Source organism: Myotis nattereri (genome assembly GCF_964212035.1).
Source record: "Myotis nattereri genome assembly, chromosome: 2".
Lineage (NCBI taxonomy): Eukaryota > Metazoa > Chordata > Mammalia > Chiroptera > Vespertilionidae > Myotis > Myotis nattereri.
Window position 1 is genome coordinate 149,241,441 of NC_138076.1, and position 15,139 is coordinate 149,256,579.

Below are 15,139 nucleotides of genomic sequence, written 5' to 3' on the forward strand. Positions count from 1 at the left end.
TCAGTTCATAGGTCGATGCTTAACCACTGAGCCACACTGGTGGTGTGGGGCTTGCTTCTTCCTAACAATGTCTCCTGATTTCTAAAAAGAGAGCCATGCTTCCCCTTTGGAGGTTTCAGGGTAAAATAAATAAATACCTCTGTACATACTTTAGCAAACGAAGGCCGAAAGAATAAGTGTGGTCACTGCTTTTGAAAATGTCAATCAAGATAACATATGAATACCCCAAATCTTCCTGTGGGTTAAGAAAGTATATGATAGGTAACATGACAACCTATCTCATATATCTCATTTATTTATTCAAATATTTAGGGAGGAATGGCTATGTAATCTAAAAATAATACTTAGAAATTAAGGCAAGCTTACAATTGCTGATATTATTCTTTCCAGAGATGATTTCCCTCCTTTTTCTACTAAGCACGTTAGCACCAAGATGGTGGTTATGTCCAAATTCCAAATTGTGCCAACTGAGAAAGGCAAAAAGAGGGGGGAGGTGGCCGACTGGTTGAGGGTGTGGGTTTCCTTTGAGATGCAGCCTTTCGCTTGGTCTTCAATGTGCTTCTTACTTGTATTTTGTCTTCTTGCTCTTCTAGGAAAAAACTGTCCACGATGACTGTCACTTACTCCAGTAAAGTAGCCAACGCGACCTTTTTTGGATTTCACAGGCTTCTCCTCAAGTGGAGAGGCAGCATCTACAAACTGCTGTACAGGGAGTTTATTGTTTTTGCTGTTTTTTACACAGCGATAAGTTTGGTGTACAGGTACTTGCCTTTGCATGTCTCCCGCGGTGGCCATCAGGTATCACGTGAGAATACAGTCTCAAAAACCTGAGCCCTGCCGTGGCTGCTGACTTTGGCGTATGTAATGATTCTCCTTTGCATGATTCTCTCTGTTGCCTTCTCCCCGGGACAGGGTATTTTAATCCACACCGACGGTTTTTAGGATAGTAAATAGACTCACACTGTCATGTTCCGCTGGTTCTCACTCCAGCCCCACATGAAGTGATCGTGATGAGGCATTAGTTGCGTGTCAAGAATGATGCTAGAGGCACAGAATGGAAGAGTTATACTTACTAGTAGATCCTCGCTACGTAATGATTTTGAATGGCAAAGCCCACAAATGAATAATTTCTGGTGCCTCTCTCAACTATGCCGCTCATAGTTTGAATTTGTGATTTGAGGGCCTATAGCAACTACCATGGTAATGAACGTGTTTGTGTCTGGTGTCTCTCGGGCATATAGACCTAATCTAGGAAATTCCCTTCCTTTTGCCTGGAGCCCACCAACCTCCCCAATATTTCAACTAAAGAAAAGGCCAGAAAACTCACTGATTGTCTTTATATCTTCTGAGCTCAGGCCGTGCTATGTTTACAAAAGGGGGTGTTTCTTCCTTATCATTTCACAACCTGTGCCTGTCAGATGGACAGGAAATGTGAGCAACATTATGTCCAAAAAATACGTTTATGACTAAAAATTAGTCTTAATGCAATATTACCAGTATTATAAAATAGACGCTTTTTTAGCTTTTTAAAATTAAAATTGGTTGCGTACATTTCTTCTCTGGGGGGAATTAAAACAAAATAGAAAAGCTAAAGGTTTTTGAGGCTGTATTTCCACCTTTTCTATGTACATCCGTTTGTTATTTTTCTTCTGCATACAAATGAACACATTTGTATAGCATTGCTCTCACCTACATTCTTCCTTGCAGCAATAGGACCCCACTGGAACAAGAGGGATATTGGTTGGCTGATAATTTTCAAAAGTAAAATAGGAAGACCTATGTAGCTAAATATCAAAATCACTATTTCAATAAACGTATATATTGGTATACATTTTGGCCAAATGTCTTTAAATGGAATGTTGTATTAAAAACCTCTAATAATTCTTCAGATATCTCTTGTAATAGTATTTTGACAACTTATTTATGTCTTACCTAATCCTTCAGAATATGAGATGATGAAAGACACATGACATGGATTGTCTCAGTTTATTTTTACTAATGTGAATTTATTGCTGCTACTGCTGCTTAGAATAGAATAGCCCTTAGAATGGTTGCATTGTAGCCAGAAATGCTCCATGGAGCTTTAACTCTTGCTCCAATATCTTATTTACACCCCACAAAATTATATGCATATATTTTTCCTAAAAACCAAAGAGTGCTTACACTTATAACAATAACCATTAGTTCAAGTCATTCTTCATTCTTTGAAGTCCAATTGTAAAAGCTTGTTAAAATAGATCCTTATATCTTGATCAAAGGTACACCAAGAACTATAGACTGATTTTGTCAAGAATGTCAAGTGTACATGTAGAAAGATATAGACATAGTTTTCTTCCCGTGTCTACTAATGACCCTAAGTTTTTTTTATCCTATTAAAAGCAAATAAATATACTTAGCAAAAGTCATAAGACAGTGCCAGAATTCATTAATTTGAGTACATCTCTTCCTAATTTTGTATGGATTTGACAAAATAATCGCTGTAGTACTTTCTAACTAGTAAAATTTCTATATGTGTCTATTAGTTAAATATTTTTTCCTTTGGCCAATTATTAATAACTAGAGGCCTGGTGCATGACATTCGTGCACTTGGGGGAAGGTGGTCCCTCAGCCCAGCCTGTGCCTCTCGCAGTCTGGGAGCCCTTGGGGGTGAGCCCAGCTCAGGCCTTCTGGCTGAGCGGTGCTCCTCCTGTGGGAGTGCACTGACCACCAGGGGGCAGCTCCTGCATTGATCGTCTGCCCCCTGGTGGTCAGTGTGCATCATAGCGACCTGTCGTTCCTCTGTTAGGTTGATTTGCATATTAGCCTTTTATTATATAGGATAACAATCATTTTGTTATTAAGTACAACACCATGTGTTACATTGTTTTATATATTATTTAATCCTCATAACATCCCTGATGCATAGATATTATTATCCCCATTTACTAGTACACATGAGAAAATAGAGGCTCAGAGAGATTTTAAAATATGCTCAAAGTTCAAACCTGTAAGTGGCAGATCTGGAATTCAAACCCAGCTTCCCCTGACCCTATGGCCTGTGCTTTCCACAACTGAATCCTCTTTGACCATTTCTATTGGAGTATCTGAAACCGTTCTGGCTGTAACTTTCCATCAGCATGACCTGATGGGCTCTGCAGAGAGGTGATGCCTCTCTTGTCAGCTTCTCCTGACTCCAGAATTTCTGACACCTCTTCCAAAGCTGAGGCCAGAACTCCAAGCCCACCCCACGCCCCATACCCTGCGCCCTGCTTTGTCAGTGCCGCTCCCATTTCTTCATCTGTGAACTGATTGCTGGCTCACTGTTCCCTCATTATCCCTCTACTTCCTTTATCGAAGTTCCACTGACCCAAACAGGCCTCTGAAGCATGTTAACATGGGCCTCTCCGAGGGCTTCCCTTCTCCTTTGGCACAGCTACACTCATTCCCTGAGGCAAACCATCTCTGTTGCTTCTCTTTCCAGATTTTGATCATTATTAACCTGGAGACATTCCTTCTGACTCTGCATCTCCTCCCTGTAGCACAACTATTAATAATAATTCCATTAAATGAATTTATGTCTAATAGTATCATGAAGTGAATTTGGGTCAGATCTATAATATAAATATAACATATTTATATTATGTTAATATAAACCCACCAAATGTAATAATAAAAATTTCCACTTCTAATTGTTAAATCTGTTATTTTATATTTTAAATAAGTGCAGGCTTTAAAATAAAGTTATAATATCCCTTGAAATACAACACAGAAAATCAAGAATGTGATGAGTAGCATATTCAGGAGAAAGCAAGATCAAGGTGTTAAAATCAGGGTGATTATTCAATAATAACTTAATAACTGTAATCCTCTTAATCAAGATTTTTTTCTCTTTGAGTACACCTGATGAATGATTGAAAAAGAAGCTATTTTATGAGGTATTGTGCTCCAAATCCAATGCATTAATCATATAAAAGTTTAAAATATAAAGTCTTTAAAAGTAAAATGTTCAATAAATCTAATGGCCAATAACATTTATGTACTAAAAACATTCGTACTTGAAAGATTCAGCTTTTGAGATACATCAGCTTAGGTGGAAAAGAAAAAGTTATTGCTCCTTGAAAAAAAATTTTAAGATTATTTGTGCTTAATTGTTTGCACTGAATATCACTTGCAAAGCAGGTGCAGAAGTATAATATAAAGGGCTGTGCATTTTATTTTTGCTCCAGATTGTTACTTACAGGAGCCCAAAAACGTTACTTTGAAAAATTATCAATTTACTGTGACAGATATGCTGAACAAATTCCAGTAACCTTTGTGCTTGGTAAGTATAGGTCACACGCAGAATGCAGCCACACTACTGTCTCCGTTAGGATGACACCGATGACTGCATGGGAGTGTTTCTGAGCTGCAAGGCATGCCTGAAAAGCCACCGCTTGCAACAGAACCAGAATCATCCGTAAGGTTCACCCTCAGGGCCGCTTCCGCTGCATTAATCCCAAACAAGTGTGAGGTAACGACCTGCTATTGGACAATGAAGCTTTCTCTTCACTAACCCTCCATTTTTGCTGTCAATTTTTGAGTTCTAATACCCACTTACTGGGTGCTATGGCATTGCCAGGCACAAATGATGGTGTTTTTTTTTTTCTGGAGGGCAACATCATAAGGTCTGGATAACAACGTATTTTTATACCCCAAACCGTAAAAAGGCTAAAATTCTGCTAAACGCATCGGTGTTGACGTGTCTGCTCCCAGAAAGGGCTTTATCGTTTTCCTGCTATTCTGCAGGGTTTTATGTTACTCTGGTCGTGAACCGATGGTGGAACCAGTTCGTGAACCTGCCCTGGCCGGACAGGCTGATGTTCCTCATCTCCAGCAGCGTGCACGGCAGGGACGAGCGCGGGCGCCTGCTGCGGCGGACGCTGATGCGCTACGTCAACCTCACGTCCCTGCTCATCTTCCGCTCGGTGAGCACCGCTGTGTACAAACGGTTCCCAACCATGGACCACGTGGTGGAAGCAGGTACTGTGAACGGCTTTTCCTCCCGCGGGCTCCTCTCATCTAGATGGGAACCTCCAAAATGCCTTTGAAAATCCCGTTTATCCGTTCGTTCATTCACGAAATATTTATTGATTAACTACTATGTGCTAGAAACAGTCTTCAGAGGGGAACGTGATAAGACATGGCTCCGGCCCTCAAAGAGTTTACTCGAGGGTTTGGAGGAGAAGCAGCAGCAGTCACGTGGCCTTTAGGTAAATATGATCGTTATGATCATCTTTATTTAGACCAGCGGTTCTCAACCTGTGGGTCGCGGCCCCTTTGGGGGTCGAACGACCCTTTCACAGGGGTCGCCTAAGGCCATCGGAAAACACATATATAATTACATATTGTTTTAGTGATTAATCACTATGCTTTCATTATGTTCAATTTGTAACAATGAAATTGGGGGTCACAACAACATGAGGAGCTGTATTAAAGGGTTGCGGCATTAGGAAGGTTGAGAACCACTGATTTAAACCATCCAGCCCCAGTTGGTTTGGCTCAGTGGAGAGAGCGTCGACCTGGGGAATGAAGAGTCCCAGGTTCGATTCTGGTCAAGGGCACAGGCCCAGGTTGCAGGCTCAATCCCCAGTAGGGGGTGCGCCGGAGGCAGTTGATGGATGATTCCCTCTCATCATTGATGTTTCTATCTCTCTTTCCCTCTCCCTTTCTCTCTGAAATCAATAAAAATATATAAACCATCTATAATATTACCTTACATTTTCTACCACTTTACAATTAATCCATTTTCATAAATATTATTTCCCTTGGACTTTAAAAAAAACACGAGAAAGTAGGAAACAGTCTCAGAGAGGTTATGACCTGCCCTGGATCACACAGCACACAGTTGTAATCCAGGCTCAGAACTCCTAAATTGATACTTTTCTCAAAACATTAGGAGATTCTGGTAGGAACCAGCAGTGTGGGTTTTATCTAGGCCGACCCAGAGAGCTGCAGTAAAAGACCACTTCGGTGTGGGTCTATTGTCTCGCTATTTCTCAAAGCAGATGCAATTATCCTACCTGGGCTCCTAGATACACTACGCTGAGTAAAACTTATGTTGGAAGATGGTTCTCTTTGGTGTGTTAATATTTAGAGAAGAAGCTGTGAGTTAAACCAGCCTTCAATGGGATGAGGATTAAATGGGATGATTGTTGGCATATGCTGAATACATATTGGTTGTTGTGCTGGATTCTTGTTAATAGATGGAAGTGTTTGTTGGAATGGATTAACCAATGTGTACCAGACAAAAGAATCATGAGATGATTCCATTTTTATATTGAGTATGCGCTCAAATTAGGTTGCTGTGTCTATTCTCCTCTAAAATGTCCTTGAAAATACATTTTTTTAAAGGATACTATTTTTGGTTTGTTTTTGGAGGGTTTTTTTGGGGGGAGGGGCTTTGGTTTTGTTTGGCTTTGCCTTGTTAGATGGGCAATATAGATAGTGACTAAAAACACAGACTAAGAGTTCAAATTCTTCCTCCACCCCTTACTAGCTACATGACGTTGTGTGCATTTCTTAACCTTTCTTTGCTTCAGTTTCCTCATCCATAAAATGAGTTTATGGTAATTTATAATACCACCTATCTCATATACCCATTGGCTTCTTGTGAGGATTAATCAAGTTAGCATTTGCAAAGTGTCTACAGCACTATCTGGCACATGGTAGATGTTACAGGAGTTCTTGCTAGTAATAATGAAATCAACTAGTACAACAGCATAACATGGCTCTTTGGCCACTTTAGAAGACTTGTTTGGTGTGACATCCTAGGTCTTCTTGAACTAAAGGACCAGGTGGTTGAGAAAGTCAAGGCAGAAATCAATAAGGAGGGGTGCTGAGGATGTTGTTGGGGTTACAGATGTGAGAAAGTTACAATGGCCTAGCAAATGGACAGATATATTAAGATGTAAAACCAGTAGAAACTTTTAAAAATTAACTGCCACACCCCCTCCAAATGCAAGAGGTGAATAGTGCTTCAAACGCTACTTGATAACTTAATTTTCTTAACCCAACATCTATAGCAGTGGTTCTCAACCTTGGCTGCACATTAGAATCACTTGGGAATCTTTTTAAAATCCTGATTTCTGGGCCTCATCCTCCAGAAATTCTGTTTCTTTGTTGCTGATGGTGTGGCCCCACCCCATAACAAAGAAACAGAATTTCCGGAGGATGAGGCCCAGAAATCAGGATTTTAAAAAGATTCCCAAGTGATTCTAATGTGCAGCCAAGGTTGAGAACCACTGATCTATAGGATCAAGTGCAGTAAGAATTACCACATCTGAAGAAAGACCTAAAAATAAATGAGAAAGGTTTGACCCATTCCACACTGATGAGTGAGAGCTAAAGTTGACTCAGATGGATAAAGGTGATCTTTCTCTACTCCTGATGCATCCCTGAAATGAAGAGAATGCACTCTGACAGGAACCAGACACCAGGCGCAATTCTCAAAGCAAATCTCCTCCTCTCAGCGTCATCTCCGTATTAAAAGCAAATCAGGAGGAAGCCAGGATGACTGGGGATGGAGAGGTTTGGGGGCCTCTGGCAGACTTGAGCTCAAGAAGGCTGAGTTGTACCCCTGCCGGGTTGCTCAGTTGGTTGGAGTGCAGCTGTAAGCAAGAACAGATATGGCCCATGTCCTCAAAGATCAGTAAAAATTATTACAAATCTTTTCTTACATGAATCTTTTTCAGAGACAATCACAAGTACAGCTAAATTTCATATCTCTATGATGTGTTTCTCTAAAGTAATTTCCTTCTGTGCCCATAAGAATGGTGAGAAGAGAGTAAAATTTGAGGAAAGGGCACTCTACTTTTCTTAAAGCCCTGGAATCTTTATATGAAGTTTCTTGAGCTTCTTCTAGGACTAGAAAGAGCTTAATGAGAGCCCTAGGGAATTTCATTCAATGCTGATCGTTAACAGACATTAATACAACTAAGCAAGCTCCCAATTGTCAAGTGGCCAGTGAGATAAAGATTCTAACTTTAGATGCACTGGCTGGAAGGCGAGCCCCATTGGAGTTGCTGGCATTACTTAGATAATTTAATCTGTGATCTTCTCTCACTAAGTAAAACCAAATGGATTTTGTGTTATATTGACTTTCTGCCCTGTGGTCTCCTGTTCACGTTTTCCCTGGCGCATTGTATGGCTCTGGGGCTCCTTGGTCTCTGAAATCTCCAACTGCTCTGCGTTACAGGAGAGATGATCAAGGGACAGCGGTATTCACAGCTGTGCCAGTTTCCCCTCTATTGGCTGAACTTTTACAGGCTGAGTCAGTTTCCCTACAGCCTCACATGATGAGCCCAGACAGACAGAATGTCATCCTGCGAGTGAAACCTGACGCACCCGTGTGCACTGGCATTACCCAGGGGAGAGAGTGCACAGGAGAGCTAGCCCTCCTTGAGTCAGTGCCACGCACGGGCAGTCTCGGCTGGTCACTGTCTGAAGGCTCCCCACAGCTCTCTTTCAGGAGTTAAAGCAAGGCTACCCATTCAGTGTTTCTCAAACTGTCAGTGTGACCATGCTCATTGAATTATCAGGGGTACTTATTTCAATGGCAGGTTCCCAGGCAATGGACAGAATCAGAATCTCTGGGGTTTATGAGCTAGGAATCCGCATTTTTAACAAGCTCCCCAGCAGCACTGCAGGATCTGACCCGGACAAAAATGCTGACATGGCCAGCTTGCCGTGCTCAGGGTCCTTGTGCTAGTTGGAATCACGAGAGATCTTCTAAAAATACTGGTGTCTGACTCTCCCTCCAAGGAATTAGGTTCAATAGGAATAGGGTGCATCAGTGGTTTTCAAAACTCCCAAACCATTCTAATGTGTAGCAAACTTTAGGAACCATTGCACTAGACTAGGCACATCTATTAACTCCTCAGCTTTATCTGCAAATCGTCTCAAATCTATTCACAGAGGGCTAATGAAATTCTTGGCTACCTGGGCAGGTGAGGAGGTAAGAGCACTGATTGTGTGTGATAGTTCCTGTGTGTCATGTGTGCAAGGCAGTGAATTACTGATTCACAAAGGATACTGATTGAGGGGTGGGGCGATGGCTGACTCATGTCGGCAACACAGAGGAGTTTCTCTGTCTTTGTTCAGCCTAGCTGTTCCAGAAACTGATTTTACTCAACCATTTCCTATTTTGAGCTGCTTAAACCGTGAGTTGTAACTTAGTATTGGGTTCTTAAGTCATTTTTAAAAAAATATATCTTATTGATTTTTTACAGAGAGACAGGGAGAGGGATAGAGAGTCAGAAACATCGATGAGAGAGAAACATCGATTAGCTGCCTCCTGCACACCCCCTACTGGGGATGTGCCCGCAACCAAGGGACATGCCCTTGACCGGAATCGAACCTGGGACCCTTCGGTCCGCAGGCAGACGCTCTATCCACCGAGCCAAACCGGCTAGGGCTTAAGTCATTTTAATGGCATGGCTTACAACCAGCATTTTAAATGGAATGGAATGGGATGGAAAACATCGGGTAGAAGAGCCAGTCATTGTTTTGTGAAGCACACATATGTTACTGTGGTTCGTTGTATAAAATGTCTGACAGACAGCCCCACACAATGCCTCCACAACGTGACTCCATCTCAGTCTCATTTCGCCTCCCCTTGATTTTCCCACTTGGCAGGGATTTCTAAACCTCCACCATTGAATTTAGAGGACAGCTGTAGTTGAATCTGGTGGCTTCCTGCCATTCATATGGGAAATACAAAGATGAAAATGAGCCGGGCACTTTGCAATGTTCCTGAAAAAGTCATCTCTCTGGGAAGGGCTCAGTTGCTGAATCACAACTTTCTCTTTCAGAAAGAACTGGCAACAAACCCATCCTGCCTCCAGGTTCTCAGATGCAGAGCTTGTAGCTCTTCTGGTAATACAGCCTCATTTGCACACTCTGCTTTAAAGGCGAGACACCTGCCTCAGCTGCTACCGAGGAAAAATAGATCACTTGTACAGACAAAATCTATGACAACTGGAATACTGCTTGTCAGTGGACTGAATTAGTCCTTTGACTTGAGGGCAATAAAATTTGCCTTGAAGTAGCAGAACTTACTCCATCAAACCACAACTCAAGTTGCAAGCAAATACAAACATAAGTGCGTGTGTGCATGTGTGTGTGCGTGTGTGTGTGTGTGTGTGTGTAGATTTTTATTTACTTTGACCTGAAATACTAAGGAGGGTTCTTTGGGATAAGCAGTAGGAAAATTGCTGAGCAGAGCTATACCAGCCAGAAAGCCAGAAGGAAAGATATAACAAGAGAAACTCCAGGCAGGTGCAATGGCGAGATAAAATAGCAATGTCAGGAGTATGGATAGGGCCCCGGGAGCATGGCGTGAAGACTGACGTGTGAAGGAAACAAAGATTGTGAGGACCAGCCAACTGATGCTGCTGCCAAACGGTAGGAAATCAATACCTGTGGTTAACTTAGCCTTAGAGATGCGGATGAAGACCACATTCTGAACAAGATCACCGGTTTCTGGTTAAAATGGCCTGAAGTACTGACGAGGATAACACGTCCTTTGATAGCAAATGCTCTTTGAATTGATTTGATCAGCAATCTAGAGATTTTCTTTCAATTGATCGAAAACTTGATTTCCAGAGACAGGGTTGCTTTGGCTAAGGTGTGTGACCCCGCAGGGAATAACAAAAATTATTCTGCCTGTACACTCTTGGCGGACATATTAATGTCTGGTTAATCATCTTTCAATATATTTGGGCTAAAATTAAAAACCACCAGCTTTCCTTGCTTTGCACGACCGCTTCCAGTCAGTGGTAAGTGTGATACATGGTGGGGAGGTGGGGGAGGCCTGACTTCAGCTTTAGCGTTTGCACTAAATAAACCCTCACTCTTTTTTGATGCCGTTGTGAATCCTCATCTGAGGATATTTTTTTCATTTATTTTTAGAGAAAGTGGAGGGAGGGAGATAGAGAAACATAGATGTGAGAGAACACATCAATTGGTTGCCTTCCACACGAGCCCTGACTGAGGCTCAGGACTGAACCTGCAAACCATGTCTGTACCCTTGACCAGGAATCGAACCCTCAGCCCTTCAGTGAGAGGGCTGGTGCTCTAACCACTGAGACACTGGTCAGTGCTAAACCCTCACTCTTCATATTTGCTTTCGGCTAAAAAGCCAAGAAAGGACTTGCCAGCAGAATTTGATCCATATTCCTGAATAAAAAAATAACTAAAAGTAAAGTTATTTCTTGGTCAAATGACAAAGATTGCAGCCAGTATACAAATGGGGATATATTTGAAAATTGCACTGTAATCCCAAGAATATAACTGAGAAGTAATTGATATGAAATGTCTGAGAATAGGTTTCCAGGTAAAGGATGATGCATAGAACCAAGACAGGTCAAGTTCATCTATTAAATTCTTTCTTTTAAAAAAATGGTTTTGGGGGGGTTTTTTTAGGGAGAGAAGAAGGGAGAGATAGAAACATTGATTGAGTCTCCTGCATGCCCCATACTGGGAATTGAGCCTGAAATCCAGGCATGTGCCCTGACCAGGAATTGAACCTTGACCTCCTATTGCACGGGACAATGCTCAATCCACACAGGCCAGGCCATCTATTAACTTCTTGTAATAAGAATCAATCACGCTCTGCGAGTTCTGGGCGGGGTGGGAAGGAAAGCATAGTTATCTGGCTCGTGCAACGGCTTTGAGATGCACTGAGAAATGAGAAGAGAATTATCAGGCTCATTTTGATTTCTGAACTCCGAAGAGAGTCCAATTTCCCAGGCATGAGCAGAACCCTTCTAAGCTAATATACATAATCTATTGTCTAAAACTAGTCTCCTGTTAGTAAATATTGGCTTTGTAGTTGTTACTCTGTTTGTTTCAAATATGAATAAACAGAATCTTCTGTCAGTGGGGCAGTGATTTTCAAACACTGCTGTAGGTCAGTGTCAGATTTTCCTGTAGAGCTTGGCAAACATGCAACTTCCTGAGCCCAGTTCCATGAAATCACCCAGGAAGACTGAAAAGCGTGCCGATGCCTGGACCTCACTCTAGAATCAGGCTCTAGAATCAGGCTCTGGGGGTAAGGCCAATGCATTGGTATTTTCTAAAAGTATCCACGTGAGACTGCGCTATGGAGTGCTTTAGTGGGCGAGGCTGGGGCCCAGCTCCCTCCACGTACAGGTATCACAGGTGCTTTCGATACCCTTGATCCCTGGATCTTATTCTCAAACACACTGGCCTAGATCATATAAAAAATCTAGGTAACTCCAAAGCTCAATGAATTAGTGACTCTCAAAATGACCAAGTCTCACTTTTCCCTTGACTTCTTTGTGCTACAGCAACACCTCTTAAGTAAAATTCAGCCTTCGTGTTTGGGAGGGAGGATTACTTTAAACAGGATGACCAGATTCATACACGGATTGAGATGCTCAAGGATAAAACTGTGTTACATTGGGGCAAAAGTAAATTTTTATCTAAATGTGTTATCAGAATTTCATAAGTAAATGGTTGCGTCACTGAGACAAAAGTAACTGGAAAATTATTATTTCACAAATAATCAGTTTTTGAAATAAACTTTAATTCAGAAAATATTATTTATACTAAATCATAATGAACATTTAAAAGTCCACTTAAAAAACCAAAGGGGTGCCTGGCCAGCGTGACTCAGTGGTTGAGCCTTGACCTATGAACCAGGAGGTCAAGGTTTGATTCCCCGTCAGGGCACATGCCTGGGTTGTGGGTTCCATCCCCAGTTGGGGGCGTGCAGGAAGCAGCTGATGGATGATTCTCTCTCATCATTAACGTTTCTATCTCTTTCTCCCTCCCCTTTCCTTTCTGATATCAATAAAAATATATATTTTTAAAAGTCAAAGGGTTAAGTACAAGGATAGTCATGGCAGCATTAACTTTAATAACAAAAATTTTAAAACTACTTCAAGTCTATTCAAAAGAGGACTCATTAAATAAGTATTGTATACAATTAACTAGGATGCAGCCATTAAAAATAAGGACACTGCTCTCTATATATTAATAAATAATATCTTCAAGACATAACTGAAAATAGAAGCAAACAATAGATATGTGTGTCATATAAATCCATTTGTGTTTTTAAAAATTAGGGCTATGTGAAATTCATGATATTTTTCTGGAAACTATGTGGCTGGGAAAATGAGACTCACTTTCCCCATTAATATTCCTTTGGCCCTTTGGGGTTTTTGCACCATTTGAATTATTCCTTTTTTAAAAAATAAAAGGTTAAGTGTAAACTGTAAGCTTTTAGTGTGAATCTTTGTATGAACAAACCCTGGTCCATAGTAGACATTCAATAAATGTTTGTTTATCAAATAAACCTGCTACGTTATTCCTCCTACTATTCAAATCTCTCCTTTCCTTGGTGTGTAGATGGGAGGGGGTGAGTAGCTAAAGTTTCACATAGTACATTATGCTTCAGCCCTTACTGAGTGCTAAGTGTGTGCTGAGCATTGTCAGCCCCTTGACACGTGTTCATCATCTCAGGTAATTCTACATCTCAGTGAAGTACATATTCTCATCTCTCTTTTACACATAAGAAAACCGAGACTTAGAGAGTTCTCTGCAAACTCAAGCAAATTGTGTTACACACACACACACACACACACACACACACACACACTTAAAGAAGCACCTTTCAAGTAGATGCAAAATGTTGTGAGAATGATGAAAATAATATGCTCTTGTCCTTCCCAAGGAGTTCTGCAGGGGAAACATTTCTGTGTAACATGCCATAACGCACAGCAAGAGAGAGCCGGTGGTGGGAGCGCTGAAGTGGAGAAAGCCGGGGAGGGAGGCTTCACAGATGAGGATGATGAATTAAGACTGGGAAGGGAGTGGTCAGGGGAAGAGTCATGTGGCCATGTTTCCACACTACACTAAATGCTTTGTATACATCATCACCTTTTATTCTTTTAATCCTAGCAATTCTAAGTATTCTCATTCCCAATTTTGGATGAGTAAATCAAAACCTAAAGAAGAAACCTTCCCTAGATGCTTGGGCCACATTCAATATGGCCTTACTCCCTACTGGCCATCTCTGTCAAGGATTGCCAACATGCATTGCCTCATGTAGTGAAGCATAAGTTGTGTGTTCATGCACCGTGTGTGTGTGTGTGTGTGTGTGTGTGTGCTTATGCATACACATTCCTTATCTCTAACACAAGTATAAAGTACTTGTGACAGGAACCTCAATATTTCTTTAATATTCCTCCATTAGCCTGGGCTGGTTTGGCTCAGTGGATAGAGCATCAGCCTGTGGACTGAGGAGTCCCTGGTTTGATTCCTGTCAAGAGCACATGCCTGGGTTGCAGGCTTGATCCCCAGTAGGGGGCATGCAAGAGGCAGCTGATCGATGATTCTCTCATCATTGATGTTTCTCTCTCTCTCTCCCTCTCCCTTCCTCTCTGAAATCAATAAAATATATATATATTTAAAAAAAATATTCCTCCATTATACACTCACATAATAGACACTGAAATACTTATGGCAATGTATTAGTGCTAAACTAAGTCTGTATAATCCAGCTATTTTTATTTTGTACAAAGGTTTTATGACAACAGATGAAAGAAAATTATTTGACCACCTCAAGTCTCCTCATTTGAAATATTGGGTTCCATTCATCTGGTTTGGAAATCTGGCAGCGAAAGCCCGGAAGGAAGGTAGAATCAGAGACAGTGTTGATCTGCAATCATTGATGACTGTAAGTACATCATAACTTGTCACACACACACACACACACACACACACACACACACACACGATGCTAATCAGAGACCAAGAGGGAGCTGGATGTAACAGGTTGGACCAGGGCGAATCTGCTTTGCTTAATTCAGAACCCTCAGCATGCAGGACAGGACAGGACAGCACACAGGCTCTAACTCAGGTTGATTGGCATTTGGTTGCTTGGAAACTCTGTGCTAACAGTATTGGGCTTGCATTGTGCTCTGTAGGAAAGTGTCCCTTGATTGATTGGCAATGTCTGCCAAGGGTTCTGCAGGATCTGGTGCCCACACAGCATATTTGCATCCCTGGCTCCAGGACCACCCCAGTCAGTTCTCCAAATTGGAATAGTTCAAGGTTAAGCCAACTTTTCAGATGCTCCAGGAAACAAAATTGTGTT

At 41.5% G+C, this 15,139-nt stretch overlaps 1 protein-coding gene across 1 annotated transcript in view; it reads left to right on the forward strand.

Annotated features, from left to right (window-relative positions):
* Positions 1–4,154: 4,154 nt before the first annotated feature.
* Positions 4,155–15,139, forward strand: part of BEST3 (bestrophin 3) — a 34,014-nt gene continuing 23,029 nt past the window's right edge. Inside the window, exons 1-2 of the mRNA XM_081082403.1 lie at positions 4,155–4,998; positions 14,565–14,719. Coding sequence (XP_080938529.1) covers positions 4,836–4,998; positions 14,565–14,719 — 318 coding nt within the window. The 5' untranslated portion in view covers positions 4,155–4,835. The remainder of the gene's footprint in view (positions 4,999–14,564; positions 14,720–15,139) is intronic.